The 15,025-nt window shown below is 43.6% G+C and overlaps 1 protein-coding gene across 1 annotated transcript in view; it reads left to right on the top strand.

The window, feature by feature from the left end:
- LOC118405399 (protein Wnt-3a-like) overlaps positions 1-15,025 on the top strand; it is a 32,578-nt gene that overhangs the window by 14,258 nt on the left and 3,295 nt on the right. Inside the window, 7 exon segments of the mRNA XM_035804897.1 lie at positions 10,609-10,703; positions 10,994-11,167; positions 11,765-11,842; positions 12,988-13,056; positions 13,059-13,101; positions 13,340-13,346; positions 13,470-13,622. Of these exon segments, the coding sequence (XP_035660790.1) occupies positions 10,609-10,703; positions 10,994-11,167; positions 11,765-11,842; positions 12,988-13,056; positions 13,059-13,101; positions 13,340-13,346; positions 13,470-13,622 (619 nt within the window).

Below are 15,025 nucleotides of genomic sequence, written 5' to 3'. Positions count from 1 at the left end.
TGTGTAACCTGCTGTAACCGCTATGACTAACACTGTAACATTATGTAACCGCGATGACTAACGCGTGAGACACAACCTTGCACCAGTCTGTCCATGACATGTGCGTCTTCATTACTACATAATTGAGGCGCTTTGAACGCATTTCTAACCATGCGTCCGACCAAAACAAGGTATCATCCCCAGATCCACATCTACCCAGACGCCGCAGACAGACATTATTTGATTACCGTGCTCGGACGGTGGATAGCTCTCCCTATAAGGCCATGATGTATAATAGGAACAGTAGTTTGCTTTGTCATGTGGACGTCTTTAGAAAGTCTGATGTCTTCAAACATGATATCTCGTCCGCAATCGGTCTCAAACGTCGTTTAGTCGACTCCGTTGCATTAGTTCTTGTTGTCTGTGTGTAACTCTAGGGATTACAGGTCTCAGTTCTTGCTATGTATGCTTGGGGCTCGGTTGGGGCTGCACATGTCTTTCTAAACTCCTAAGGGACGTAAAATGGGGGTCCCATGTTCGAGGAGATGCGCGTTAAAATAAAGGGGAAGATCTGGCAAACTCTTCCTTTTGAAATATAGCTACAGACACCACTACAATGTACCATTAGCTACTGTACATGTACTACAAACGTCTGAACGAACGAACGAATTCCGTCATGCGTAGATGAACTCAGTACATGATTGGTCAACCCAACCGTCTGAACCGCTGCGATGTTGACACAGGTTCCGAGCCACTGCATATGCGGTTTAATGCTGATGGCTTCCTAAGTAGCTCCACATTGTCAGCCTGCCTGTTTAACACACTAAACAGTTACTATTTACACGTGCCACCGACCTTTACAGGTGCGCAGTGCTGTTGGTCTAGATCTTGAATGACGAGAAGGTAATTGGACATGGGCGTGTCTAGATGGGCGTAAAGGATTCCCAGTCGCATTCATTTCTTAAACTCACAAAGAAACACATATTTGGCATACTTGCCGCCGTCTCCGATTGTGATATGTCAAGGATCAGTTGAATAATTCATAGAAGCGAACGTTAGCAAACAGCGCAGTAGTGCGTCTTGTTGGCAGGACTTTAGACCTACAGTATGTCTGTAAACACCACTCATATCACCCCTGGGTCAACGACAAGGTAGGTATAAGATGTCAAAAGTCTCCTCACGCAAACGGCCCATCCATTGTGGGTGCAAAGCCCGGGAAATAAAGAGAAGACCGGAGCCAGAAAGCTTTCAGATCCAGCGAATATCGGCGGCTCAAGAACGCGTGAAACGGGACGGGCTTTCAGGGGGGCTGACCAGGTGGCAACAAACAAGCTCGCTTTCAGCCGCAATTTCTCGCCAGGTGTGGGGTGGACCGCCGTCATACCTGTTGTTTCACCTGAGGAAACCTGTCTCATCATGGAGGGGGAATATTTTCTTACAGGAAGAAGCTTCTACATACACGAAAGAAAGCACTGAAACTTGTGTATGATCGTGTTAGATCGCAGGCATAAAACACATGTGTGCACAGTATGTACAATATGTACTATACGTCAAATGAAAATTCCAAAATCATATCCAGTTGCCTGAGTACTGCTTTTGGACGAAAATACCGGCCATACGAAAGTCTAGTCTGTGTAACCCAAACTCTGCTGTCCAGGGCTGTAACTGCTATAAGCCAGATTTAATCAGGCTAACGAAAGTCTATCCTATTTCTAACTCAATAACCCCTCTAGCTTATTACACCTATAGTGCTAATCTTGTACTATTTGGGCTATCAAAAACATTTTCGCCAATGAATAGGAGATTCCATAAAATCACACCGTTTTTAAGATCCTCAAAGTGCAACCTTTGGCGAAGAATCTGATGGAATGTGTATCTGACAGGGGAAATAGACAGTAAGTTGGAATTCTTTTGTGCCGGTAATATGTTCAGTCAGCCATCAACGCGCCTGTCGTCAAAATGTAATAAACACATGTCAGGAACTACTGTGGAAGGGAGCGGTTAGGAGACAGGCTTTATCCACTCACGGTCGGGTTAGATTAACCTTTGTTACATGGTTCTTGATTCCAGGGGCTTATTGGGGCCTCCCCGACACCTGACTAGTGGAAGGACTGTAAGTAGCATAGGGTTCTTAGTAAATCAACTACCGGCATCCAGACTTTCAAGAAAACTGAATAGTCGAAAACGCTAGGATTATGCATGATAACGTAGAATCGGTCTGGAACAATGCTCTGATGACATTACTTCATACAACCGTTGTAACGGTAATAGATATGTAATCTGTAAGCCATTGCCATGGATGGATCATTCGTTGTCTCCTATTTTGAAGACCACCATTCCCGCCTCCTCTCTCTCTCTCTCTCTCTCTTTCAATGGTCCCCCAGTCGTTAACCCATACATGTACATAAACAGAAACAAACTTCCAGACATCTGTCATTGTTTAGGGATTCCCTGACTCGGCCAGCAGAAAAGGTCATCCACCAGTATAAAGGCCACGATGTTGATGGACATGTCTACAAGAACACTACCTGACATAGACATGACATTCCATTGTTGTCCCCATAAAGAATGTATCAACAATCGTCTAGTCTCCAGTAGCTCTTCGTTAGCTCCTGCAGCTAGAAACTTGAAAGTCCATCCCTTGTGTTTTTTGTTTGTTTAGTGCTCTTAATTGATCTGAAATAAGTAATAATTCCATTATCTTGGTACCGTAAAGCAAACAGTTATTTTCCGTTGAGGTGAAACATGCTGTGTGACTCTCTAAAGAAGGTAGTAGCAAGGAGGTTAAACCTCCTTGGTAGTAGGTAATGCGTCGTCGCTACGGCTAGCGTATTTAGCCAAGCACTAGCACGCCGGGTCATGTACCAAATACTCGATAAGTGTGTGGGGTTCTTATACGCACACAGATGATATATAGCATGAAACCCCATGAAAAGGACATTGTGACTCCCATTTCCAGTCGTGTCCGGACTCGGACGCGAAGCTGGGCTACTGTCACCATGTACCCACGTCATTAGAACCCTAATTACTGTTGAGAGATTCATAATGGAAACTCCTCAAACATTGCCTTCTCCTAAGTGTTCCAAGAAGAACGACTGGTATGACGAAATGCAACTGGCAGTTGTCAGTATACCTCAAACATGCAATTATTACATAGATAATGAGCGATCACACTTCAGAATGCCTTTCTTTGATGACATCACGGTTCTTTGAAAAGACGATGCTACAGAACGTTAGAAGCCTGCTCTTCTTCTATATTATGTAAGGCACTATCACGGGGCACATATCAGTGGGATAATGTTTCTGCTCCTCTTCTACGTGCAGCAAAATTAGAGGGTGCATGGATGTTTGTTTGAAGAGTTTGTTCCCATGCCTTCAGAAGCCGCATTGAAAAGACGATGCCACAGAATCCTGTTCTTCTTCTACACTCTCCCTGGGGCACATATCAGTGGGGTAATGTTTCTGCTCCTCTTCTGAGTACAGCAAAATTAGAGGGTGCATGTTTGTGTGATAAGTTTGTTCCCAAGCCTTCAGAAGCTGCTTGCCGCCCGCGCCTGCGTATCTCTCCCCGCCCCCTAGCCCTCCGGCCGTACACCTGTGCGGCCTGTTCCTCCTCAATTTCCACTCCTCTAATTGTGGTGAACAGCACCGTTTGTTCTCACCTGCGTGGTATATCACCGTACATCATCATAATCACCGCCTTCACAGCCCCCCTCCCCACAACAAAGACGCGCAACCAACAGCCTGGAAGAAGTCACCCCGGTTCACGGGACAATGTGCGGTAATGATGCCCGCTCGCCCTCGGCGCAATCTTTGGAGATGATCGAACCAACTTTGTAACAGGCCAAACCGTCGAGGCAATTTCACGGCAATTAATTCAAACCATAAAGTTGCCACTTTGATGTAGTCTGTACTACACTTAACTGTTGGCTAAAAAGAACATAAATTGGCCAATCAGAATGATTCATTTGCCCAAGAACATCCACTGGCTAGCTGCCTCCGCAAATAATTCACCTTATTTGACCGATGTATACTACTTTTTCGGCCACTAAAATTACTTAAGTTCTGGTGATTAGGCAATAGCATCCGCATCATGATAACGACGAACGGCAAACTTTTCGAAGATGTTGTTAACCAGATTCTGTACGCGTATTCCTACCCTGTACTGAAGAATCCCGTGCCTATTGTCCCCACGTTGCGTGATTAGTGGTAATGTCGGGGAGCAGAGGTGTAATCTGGGGTGTAATTACTCCGAGACTACGTGCTTATCTCACCGCTTGCTATGACTTCAGCACAGCTCCTAAGGCATGGCGCAGAATGAGTCCCCTGTCATTAATGCCATACTTACTCATTAACTGCTTCTGTATAATTAGCGGGTGATTACGGTGTTCTGGGCGGCGGTACTGTCAGGGGACGGGGAGGGATAATTGTCCGCGGTGCGCTCTGCGTGGCTCTCCGTACCACCTGAGTTGTACGTAAGCGGAGAGGAATTTGCCCATGCACCTGGGCCGGCTAGTATTGCCACACTGCAAGATTATGCTTCTCTCTAATTATATATACATATATATTTCTTATACTAAAAGTTGGAAATATAAAATGAAAGTAGGTATAAACATTAAGGAAACAATTAACAGAAAAATTAGTAGGCAGGGCATTTCTATAGTGAAGACCCGGTCAATTGTTGGAACTACGTAAGATAGGTTTACGTAACGACGGCAGATTAAAGACATTTTCGATCTTGAGACAATGCATTGTGGACGCGTCGTACAAAATTCGGATGTCTTGTGACGGAAAAATGTTGTCGTATCGACAAAAAGAGTAAGACGAATGTCACCGTGCTCAATGACAAATTTTGTGTCTACGACCAGCTCAGACAATTGGGCGACAGGCTAGCAGCAGTGTAGCGTCTATCTGAACGTCGATGATGTTTTCACTGGTAGATAGACAACGCTGTCTTCAGGTCTCTTTTAGTATTGAGGAACGACGTGTTTGAATGATGTTCAAATCATCACATCCAGTAGAACACCAACTAGGACATCAATGACTGGAGTTAAAAAGAGTATTGCATTGACGAAGGCAAACCACTATTTACACAATTATATCATAATCCTTCTTCATATATTCCAATATGTGTGATGATCACATCGATACAGGTGGATGCCAAACGTTAGAAACACAATTTCTAATCCGATTGAGCTCTTGATCCTGCGGTTGCAATTGAATTGACTTGAAACAAACAAATAGGTGCTGCTGATCACGAGGACAGTGCGCGCATTGATACCGCAGAGGATGTGGTTTTCCTAACATCATTTCACTCTTGACCTCACCTGGTAATTTGTGTAACCAAAGCCAATGCTTCTGTTCCTCTAGTGGCTAATCAGAGCACAGAATTACAATGTCTTGTTCCGGACCAAGTTAATTTCACCAGAAGAGCAATAAGTAGTTACCACAAGGCCAAGGACAATATATGTTTACCGAGGAATAACCTTGGTGACCAACACAGAGCTACAGCGCTAATTCAGAAGCCTGTAGCAAATAATTAAGATTCTCAGTAGGAGACCAGTCACATTCGTCGAACGATGGTCGTGCGATCGATGTACAATGAAAAAATTGAGGACATCAATTACTAGTAGGTACTTATATTGGACGAAATTCATCCGTCTTGGTTAGTTGGTACGAACAATTGCTGGCTTAGAGCATTATATGTCAGTTATCGGTACTATCAGAGTCAGCTTAAAGACTCTACCACATCAAAGTCAAATGTGTTCGTGTCACAAGACCTTTGGAAAACAAATCACAAACATAACCCCCCGAAAACAGATAGGTCTTATTTGTCTAACGATCGTCGTACGATGGCAAACTGAGCGCGTCAATTAGGTAAAATTATTGGACATATATATATTGCTTCGTTCCGTCTTCTAAAGTTTTTTTAGAATTTCTAGTTTCATCTTTCCTCAAGAGTATTCGCATTGTTCATAACATTTTGATCAGCCATGTATTGGCATATGCATACTACATGGCACCTGGTTCAGATGGTCTCCTCTTTGTTACGTTTGTAGCTAAGTTTGAGTAATGAATAACATCCTGACTGATAACATCAGTGACCAGTGGCTGTTGTTAATGTAACGGAAAATGAAGCGGCGCTATGTCGGCTATTCACTCAGCAGATATGATGATTTGTCAGTCATTCAAAGCCATGAAAGCCCGAGAAAGGCCACGCAGCGAACCGTGTGATTCAGGCCCGGTCCTGCCGGCGGTGCCTGATAGGGTTCAAGAAGGGGGCATCCCATTATCTCTGCCATTGTTCTCCTGTCAGGTAGACTCTGTGTGCCAAGGTGAAACTGGTAACTATATTTGTCTAACGTTTGCTACAACAGTAGCTTGTTTAGAGACATAACACAGCATCGTTGGTGAGCAAAAATCAGAGAGGAATCTTGCACAGCAATCCTGAATACCTGGAATGGTTCGATATGGGAAAACTTACTATTACAATTCGTACAAAGGCGTAAGGAAGTACAGGAGACGTCCTTGTGGATTAATTGTAGTCTTTACCGTGTTGAGATACACGTCATCATAGAAACAGGTGTTGTAGCTTCACAAGTCGTGTGAAACTTGCACGTACACTTTAAGGTACACCGACATAGACATACCTTATACACCCCTCTTCTTGTTTGTGATTTATTTACTTTGATGTAATTATGGGATTAGTGCTTTATTGTGCAAGCTATTTCAATAGCCTTTAAAATCATATGACGATCATTATGGATATAGATCTAACATGATGATACAACGAGTGGGTACATGTAGCTATTTTCTCATGCTAGAACAAACCGGTTTAGAGAATGTCTACCTTGGTAGGAAGCTTCTCGACGTTTGCAGGATGTGAGATTGTTGGATGAGATAAGGAAAGGTGCGTAAACAGCCCTGGGGGTGGCGTGTTTTCAGGTAAAGCTTGCCGAGTGGTGTGTGGTCCAACACTACCGTATTTACTGCGGTCATGTATTGTATCGCCGGGATTATAAGACATGGGATAAATCTGACTTAAGCACCCTTAAGAGAAAATCGGAACTTCAACGTCATTACGTTCTTAGACATAATTAAAGAGGAAGGTTGGATTCTTCAGGTTTCTCGGGATCTCAGAGATTATTTGTTGTCTCTAAAGAAAATCATATCGGGATGATGAATAGGATTGGATAAGGAATGCTGGCTGTTGTGTACTAGAGCCTTCCTTACTCAGGACAATGTGTCGGCAAGGGTAAAACACAAGGGCGGTGCATGTCTGTATTATAGACTGTCTCTATTCTTATCGGTACATCTCTGAACGCAAAGTGCATGATCAGTGACCCATCGGTAAGGATAAGTCTACGGGTCAGTGTCTCAACAATACTGTCAAATACTCAACAAATACAACAACACAATGGAAGATAATACACACAGATTTTAAGAGCTGGGTCATCAAAAAGGTTTCTTTACTGATAACAGTCGGGAGATACAAGTCAAGTTATGCCTAGTTATCGCAAATATCGTCTTGCGGATGTGCAGGTGTTTATGTTGTAGGTTGTCTGTGGTTAAAAGTATAATAATCGGAGCTTAACATTATTATAGGGTAGAATCGCTAATGTGTGGTCTCTACCAAGAATTTGAGGTAAACAAGCAATGCTATAACATTCCTTCGTAAATTGGGTAGCTTTTCATCCCGTAGTATCATAGGTCTATGTTGTAACGCCCCCATCTCTCCTACTGTGGAGGTGCGGGAAGGTCCCACATTTCCCACACATCTCTCTTGCACTTCATGTAAACACGTCAACGGCTACTCTCTTGGGGGCTCCACGAGCTGGCATCAACCTCGGGAGTTAGGACTGACTGTATCGTGGTCTCATCAGCCACTACAGCAGTCATCATGAGAAGTATTACAGTGACAAGGCTGCAGATCGAGTTGAAAGTATTGGTAGCATGAATTGAGTTGTGTACGTCACGCCATAGTCATATTCGTCTTGTAGGTAGTCGTGCGATTTTTTGCTGTAGAAGTTTCATCCATGATATGACGGTATCAACTATAGACAAGAATCTACGACAGCTGAATGTTGCTGGACACATTCATGCACAGCTATCACAAGAATTCCTCCTGTTAGAAATCGTAAAACGATCGCAGCAACGTATATGTGACCGAGGCCTTAGCTTGAAGCGTTAATGATCACTAATGATGACATATGCTTTGTTAGAGCCCACACAATCCACTTCTAAGCCAGGTTCAAGAATGTTCAGCGCGTGGAAGGGGTATAGAAGTACCCATACTGATCAAAGGACTTAACCTTCAACCAACGTTAAACCAGTGTTGAGCAGCCATTCAAATGCAAGGATACCATATGTATGTAACCGCGATCATTAGTCAGTAGTTGGAGTTAATATACAGTATTTATCTTAAGGTCCTTTCAAAGTGGGCATGGGAAAACCAACAGCTATCAAATCTATTGTTAGTGTGGGCCACTTTGCGTGAATGGTGTAATGTATAGGTCCACAAATATGTACAATGTAAAAACCGCACTCTTTAATTAGAGGCCATTGCCGTCTTGCTCGTTATGACGACACCGTTTGTCCGATCCACAGCCCTTAATGACACACGCTGCGTCTTCAAAAGACAGCTGGTCGGCGGAAAAGTCAATAGATTTTACAGTCACTGGAGAAATACAAACATTTCTATGCCAGTTCAGTTCACTTGAATACTTGCGTAACGTGCATAAAAGGACTATTTGTGTAAACGACTGAAAGCACCGAAGAGTCGAAGCGAGATTCCAACGCTTTTTTTTTTCATTACGTGGCTGGCATTAGGATCGCCGAATGGGTTTGGTTTCATGTACTGAGAGATGACCATTTTCTCCTTTGTAATAACAGGTATTCTGATGTCACTGTCCATGGACATAGAAGGACCAAGAGCTTCAAAGTTGTTCATTATAACATTTTCATCGACTTCGTCAAAGGTCACTCTATAACCAAGAGTAATCTTTTTGACATCTCGCTCACCAGACACTGCAAACCACAATTGGTAGACATATGCAAAAGAATGTTTAAGTTTCTCGCCTATGTTTTAGAGGAAAACGTGATGAATGATCGAAAAGTTGCAATGCCAAAACAGTCTGTCTGCACTTGCTCTATTTCCGGTACACCCGCAAACGCTCTTCAGAATTCACTTTATAGTTTTGACCCTTTGGTCATCTCCAGCTGAGCAACAAGACGGCTTGTAAAAAAATGTGGTTACAGAATGTTGCGACGGTCTGCCGTGAAATTTTATTGACAAGAAAAGTATTTTTGCATTTGTTGGGTGAATGATTATGATCAGGGGTGGTGGACCTTGGATCGGGTCTCAGTACTCTATGTCTACCTACCTACCTAGTTCTTACTTTATATCTAGCTCGCAGTAATTTCATAACTGTCTACAACGTCAGATAATATTATTCGAAACCTTTTTAAAATAATATAATAGACTGTTAATTTCAGCTAGGCCGGCATATATTCTTGCTGTGCTCGGGAAATATTTAATATCGTTTATCCTAGCTCACAATTACTTGCTTACGACCCCTCTCTTTGATTTGGAAGGTTGTACGGTTCTTGCTACAAGAGAATTCCATTAAGCAATCTCCTTGCGCAGGCGAGTTACCCTCTCCCTGTGAGAGAACCACCCTCTACTCTTCAAGCAGAGGTTGGACTAGGAGCTTGTCGCCTCTCCCTCATCAAACGGTTATTCAAACGACACGGAGAAAGTTATTTTCTTTCAAAAAGTTATTGGAGGAATAGCTCTTAGATTGTGGTTTAACAATTACAAGAAGATGAAGCTACCCCGTTAACAGTAGCCGACATCCAGCAGATCTCTATTGAGCGAGAACCAATCAGGTGGCTGCTATCACTAAGGGTCAACAACAATGAACCAGTTAGTTCGTGGGCCCTGATTAGTTCGCTACGAAAACTATACTGGATGGCGTTGACAGATGAGCACACAACCCCCCCCCCCCCAACCTCTACTTGGAGACTCCTGCCTTTGGCTGGAGAGAAGTTGTTGACGCGTAGGTCGTGCCACTTTGCCACCTGCTCCAAACCAATTGACGAGAAAACACTTCTCCTGCCCAGCACGCGGCGCACTCCCCCTGTTGAAGCTAATTGTGTGGAGCAGGAGAGGTGAAGACCATATGGTCCACAAATTGAATCCGTCCCACGTAGACAACTCTTCAGTAGATGAAGTGCCCGTAATCTGCAAAAACAAATCCTTGGCTCTTAATGAAACGGAGGGCCACAGCTCGCCCAGAGTGACAGCTTGCTTCTCGAGTTAATTATAAGATTTAGTGAGCTGACCACTTTCAGTGAACATATTAATGATATTCGGTTATACAGTCGTGTTACAAAAGTTCGCTATAGTTCGATCAGCCCTGGGCATTTTAATGATTGCACGCTGCGAATCAAATTGAAATCGTTGATAAATTTCTATTGCTTGTTTATTAAACTTTTGTCATCACAATGGACTAATGCAAATAGAATTAAATTGAAAAATGATGATGTTGTTAGATGAAAATAAATACATGTATATTTGATTCTAAGAGCCTAACATTTAACACAGTTTTTAAATATTTTTTTCTGCAGGTATCTAGCGGTGGGACCACAGTTCAGTTCGCTCGCTGCTTCCAACGCGGGAGGGCAGGGAAGAAGATGGCCGCTGGTATGCAGTAGTATACCAGGTAAGGGTGTGTATGGGGGGTCTGCAGTGGTATTTTAGGTAAGGGCGTGTATGGGGGATGGAGGGTCTGCAGTGGTACATCAGGTAAGGGCGTGTATGGGGGATGGAGGGTCTGCAGTAGTACATCAGGTAAGGGCGTGTATGGGGGACGGTGGGTCTGCAGTAGAATACTAGACAAATTCAATGATCTGTATGGGGTTTGTTTCACAACGCACAGAACTGATTCTAAGTTGAAATGTGACCAATCATCTTAAGAAATTCCACTAAAATTGACTATTCTTCCCTTCCCAGGTTTGGTGCCGAGACAGATCCGGTACTGCCGGAAGTTTCACGAGATCATGCCGTTCGTTGCGGACGGCACGAAGCTGGGGATTCGGGAGTGCCAGCACCAGTTCCGCGGCCGCCGCTGGAACTGCACCACCGTCCAGGGACAGGTCTCCATCTTCGGACCAGTCTTAGACAGAGGTATTGCTATCTATTATTCACTTAAGTAGCGTTGCTAGGAAATGTGGGGAAATTCTGCTCGTTGTTTTTCCCAGAGAATGCTATACACTCACCGAAATTTCGACCGATTGTTTTGTCATCCTCAGTCACTTATTCCCGAATGTACATATTTCCATAATGTCATCTTAGACTGAGGTGCTACTCTTCACCATATTCACACCGTGACATTCACGTTTTCGTACACTCGCGGTTTCTGCTCATCTGCTTCTTCTACACTTAACCATTCACTCATATCCTCTACTGTACCTGCATCAGAACTCACAAATATCATCATCATTATCATCACCACCACTAGGGTCGGACCAAGTTTAAAGTCATCATTTTTCCAAAGTTTTACTTTCAAAATGAACCAATGCTGCCTCTGCCGTAGTCTTAAATCATGAACTGCCGTGATAAAACTGCACTGTTGGTCTGTCTCACCAAGGATGTTATGTCATTTCCTTGGTTGTTTCACGCGTTGTTTGAAGCCGTTTCCAGACCCGCCTATGTTTTTGACCATTTGGTTGATATGCTTGTGGTCCGACCCTAACCCCACACTCTTACATCTCCCAACCATAGGAAACATCAGTACCACACCAAAAACACTCCCACGACCACGTGCAGGGGACTCCATACTCGGTCCGGCCGTCAACAGAGGTAGGTGTTGATGATGATGACACCAGAAGATCAACACACGTAAGAGAAACATTAGGCGTCGTATTGTGTGTGTGATCCAGTGGTTAGCGACCCTGTTTCTGGACCGAAAGGTCATGAGTTCGAATCCTTGTTGCTGTCACTCAACTGTGCATTTAGTTTTCTTCTTTTCTGCTTATGTTTGGAAACTACCTACACATATATCAACAAATGATATTAACACATTAAATCTACATCATCACACTCACAACATGCACACGTATCTAATATATATCATATGTCAGCAATCTTTAAACACTTCCTCTTAGATCAGACTTGCTCTGTGGATTTGCACAGACGTCAAACAAACATCAGCAGCATGGAAGACATTCCGAAAGACTTATCATGATAATCTTCATTCTTTGTGATGTAGCTCTTAAAGATCCACACGGATGCGCGCAGAATTTGTCTCATGACCCCTCGTGGGTGGCACGGCTATCAATGACCACCATCTCGTAGCTCGTGGCAACGCTGTCTGTACCTACTACTTACTCTCTAGCAACGTCTTAACCCGTCGTGTTTCTGTGGTTAGCCATGACTATTTTAGAACCAATTTGGATTCTTTGATCTACAGGAATATTGATAGTCTGTAGTCGACCTACCACCTTGTGAACTTATGACCCTGGGTTAAGTGGTAGACATAGTGTTCTTCACCTGGCACGGTTGGCGCCAAGATAAAAGAGTTATGTGTCGCGCATGTTGATACCGTACACATCGCAACTGTCACATGAAGAAAAATCGTTTCTGTTCATCCGAAGATCTATTCTCATTCTTGTCACGAATTCTAAGTACTTTACATGTCGGAAATGTGCACACACAAAAAAAATGAATAACGGCACCCGATTAGGCTTAGGTCACATTTCCAGACCGGGGCCCGACCGGGATGTTTAAAGAAACGAAGTATCAAATTGTATACCTAGAAAAATGAACAAATTGTGCCCTAGAATCTTAGTTTGACATTTTGTGTATTTTGATGTCTTTTATATCATTGCTTTCGCTCCCGAAAGCTGCCCGGCCGGGCCCCTTTTTTGAAATGTGACCTAAGCCTTAGCTGTGATGTTCTAAGCAGTCACGAAGAAAACGTGTTTCGTTGTGTTTTTGTTCAACAGCTTCAAGAGAAGCTGCCTTCGTTCACGCCATCACCTCGGCAGGGGTGGGCTACAGCGGCACTAAAGCATGCCCAGAGGAAACTCTCCGGAATGCGGCTGTGACAACGACACAAGGTAACGATATCGATCGAAGCTTACCAACAAAAATGGCGGCCAATTAGACGACTGAAACGAACAATGAACAATGTCATTGTAACTTGACTGAGTCAGGTGACCAGACGGGGAGCCTCCATAGACGTAGGCTGAAAAACAGAAATGTTTTGCTAGCACAAAACTGACGTAGATTGAGTTATGCTATAGTCTGTGTGACACAAACTCTGCCTTACGGAGCTGTAACTGGTCCCTCTTCTAGGAGGACGGTCGGATGTTGGGCGGGCTGCTATAAGCGTGGTTTAACTAGGCTAGAGTAACGCATTTTTGACAGAATTTTACTACAATGTTAGCACGAAAGGTTGACGCTAACATACGTTTGTCGCCTGTAGGGACCTCCCGGCGAGGGATGGAAGTGGGGAGGATGCAGTGAAGATGTTCTCTTCGGCACCAAGTTCTCGCGAGACTTCGTGGACGCGAGAATACGGGGAAGGCGAGACGGGCGCTCAGCCATGGACAGACACAACAATGAGGCAGGCAGACAGGTAGAGAAGCATAGCTAAAATATTTACTTGGTAAAATATAAGACTTTGGTGGCAAGAACTGCTACAATTTAGGACAAGATAAACCTGTCCCCTTAAAAATGATATCTATGCCCTTCCATTTAATTGAAATGCTCTTGGATGACTTCAGATCACATATAAGAATTTGGTTTCCAATCGCAAAAGCCCGTGTGAACACATAACTCTTTTTTTTTTGTATAGAGAAACATTTGGCTCATGACGTTGAGGAAGCGGCAACCCTTTGAAGTATTCGTCATAATCCAACTACCATCGCTCTCCAACGTCATGGTTTCTGATGCTAAGCCAATGATTTAGATGAGAACAAATCCTACATTTCTACAGGTTGTGATTTTGGCCGTCTATTTTCAAACCCCGCGGTACCTTTGATGTTTCGGACCAAAATCATAGCTCAGGCAGTTGTGTGGCTGCCAGTTTGTCCTCACTTCAATCGCCATCGGAACCGATGACGTCGCAGTCGCATCAAACCTATAATTTTGACAACAAAGGCTGGCTAAAAAAAGGAGTTATAAAGTCTCCAGGATCAGACGGTGTATGGTATTGCACAACCGGATTCCCAACACTTAAAACTACACACTGCAAAGGTCGAATTTGAGTCAAATGACTAGGTTGCCGTTGAAGGCATTTGTAAACTTTGCTCAAACTTTGCACCCGTGTCGAGCGTAATATAAGAAGGATTACGCGACTTAGATGTGAGAGATTGAGCCTTGGGGGATAGCCCAGGACATAAAGAAAGGCAGGGTAACCTGTCCGTATCCCCACCCTGTTGTCACAACAGGTCGAATCCCCCGGACAAACCGCAAAACTCGTGTTTGTGAGAACTCGACTTTGTGCATTAGCACACGCCAGTTACGCTTTCACAGTGGTAAAACCTTAAATATAACTTTACAGTTATACTGGTGGAAGCTGAAATGTCAAACTTTTTCTTCTTTTTGTTCCGATTGTGGTTGGCGTTGCTTAAGTGAATAGTGTATCCTTGGTGGAAGTATGGCTCGTTAGCTTTACGTCAATACCTTTACAAACATCGAAAACCACAAATACGACCTGGGATGATGCTGGTACAGACTAGACAAGTCGGCCATTATTCGTTTTGTTCCCGTGATGGACCATGACGTTCATGTGAACAGCGTGTCTCCTTCCATAGAAGCGTGGCAGACTAGATTCACGTCACCACGTTTTTAAACATGTAAACTGTTACAGATACACGTGTAAAACATGTCCAATCAGACCTTCATTTTTGTCGCTGTTGAAAATATAACTAAAAGGAAAATGTTAGGTATTAATACTTTATTCTAAAGATATCCGGTGACGTTAAAACGAAGAGCATACCCGCTTCGTGGAAATTTTCAAACAGATGTTTGGGGGTT

Source organism: Branchiostoma floridae, chromosome 18 (assembly GCF_000003815.2).
Source record: "Branchiostoma floridae strain S238N-H82 chromosome 18, Bfl_VNyyK, whole genome shotgun sequence".
In the NCBI taxonomy this organism is placed as follows: Eukaryota; Metazoa; Chordata; class Leptocardii; order Amphioxiformes; family Branchiostomatidae; genus Branchiostoma; species Branchiostoma floridae.
The sequence above is the reverse complement of the archived record's forward strand: the minus strand, read 5'-3'. Positions and strand labels throughout refer to the sequence as shown.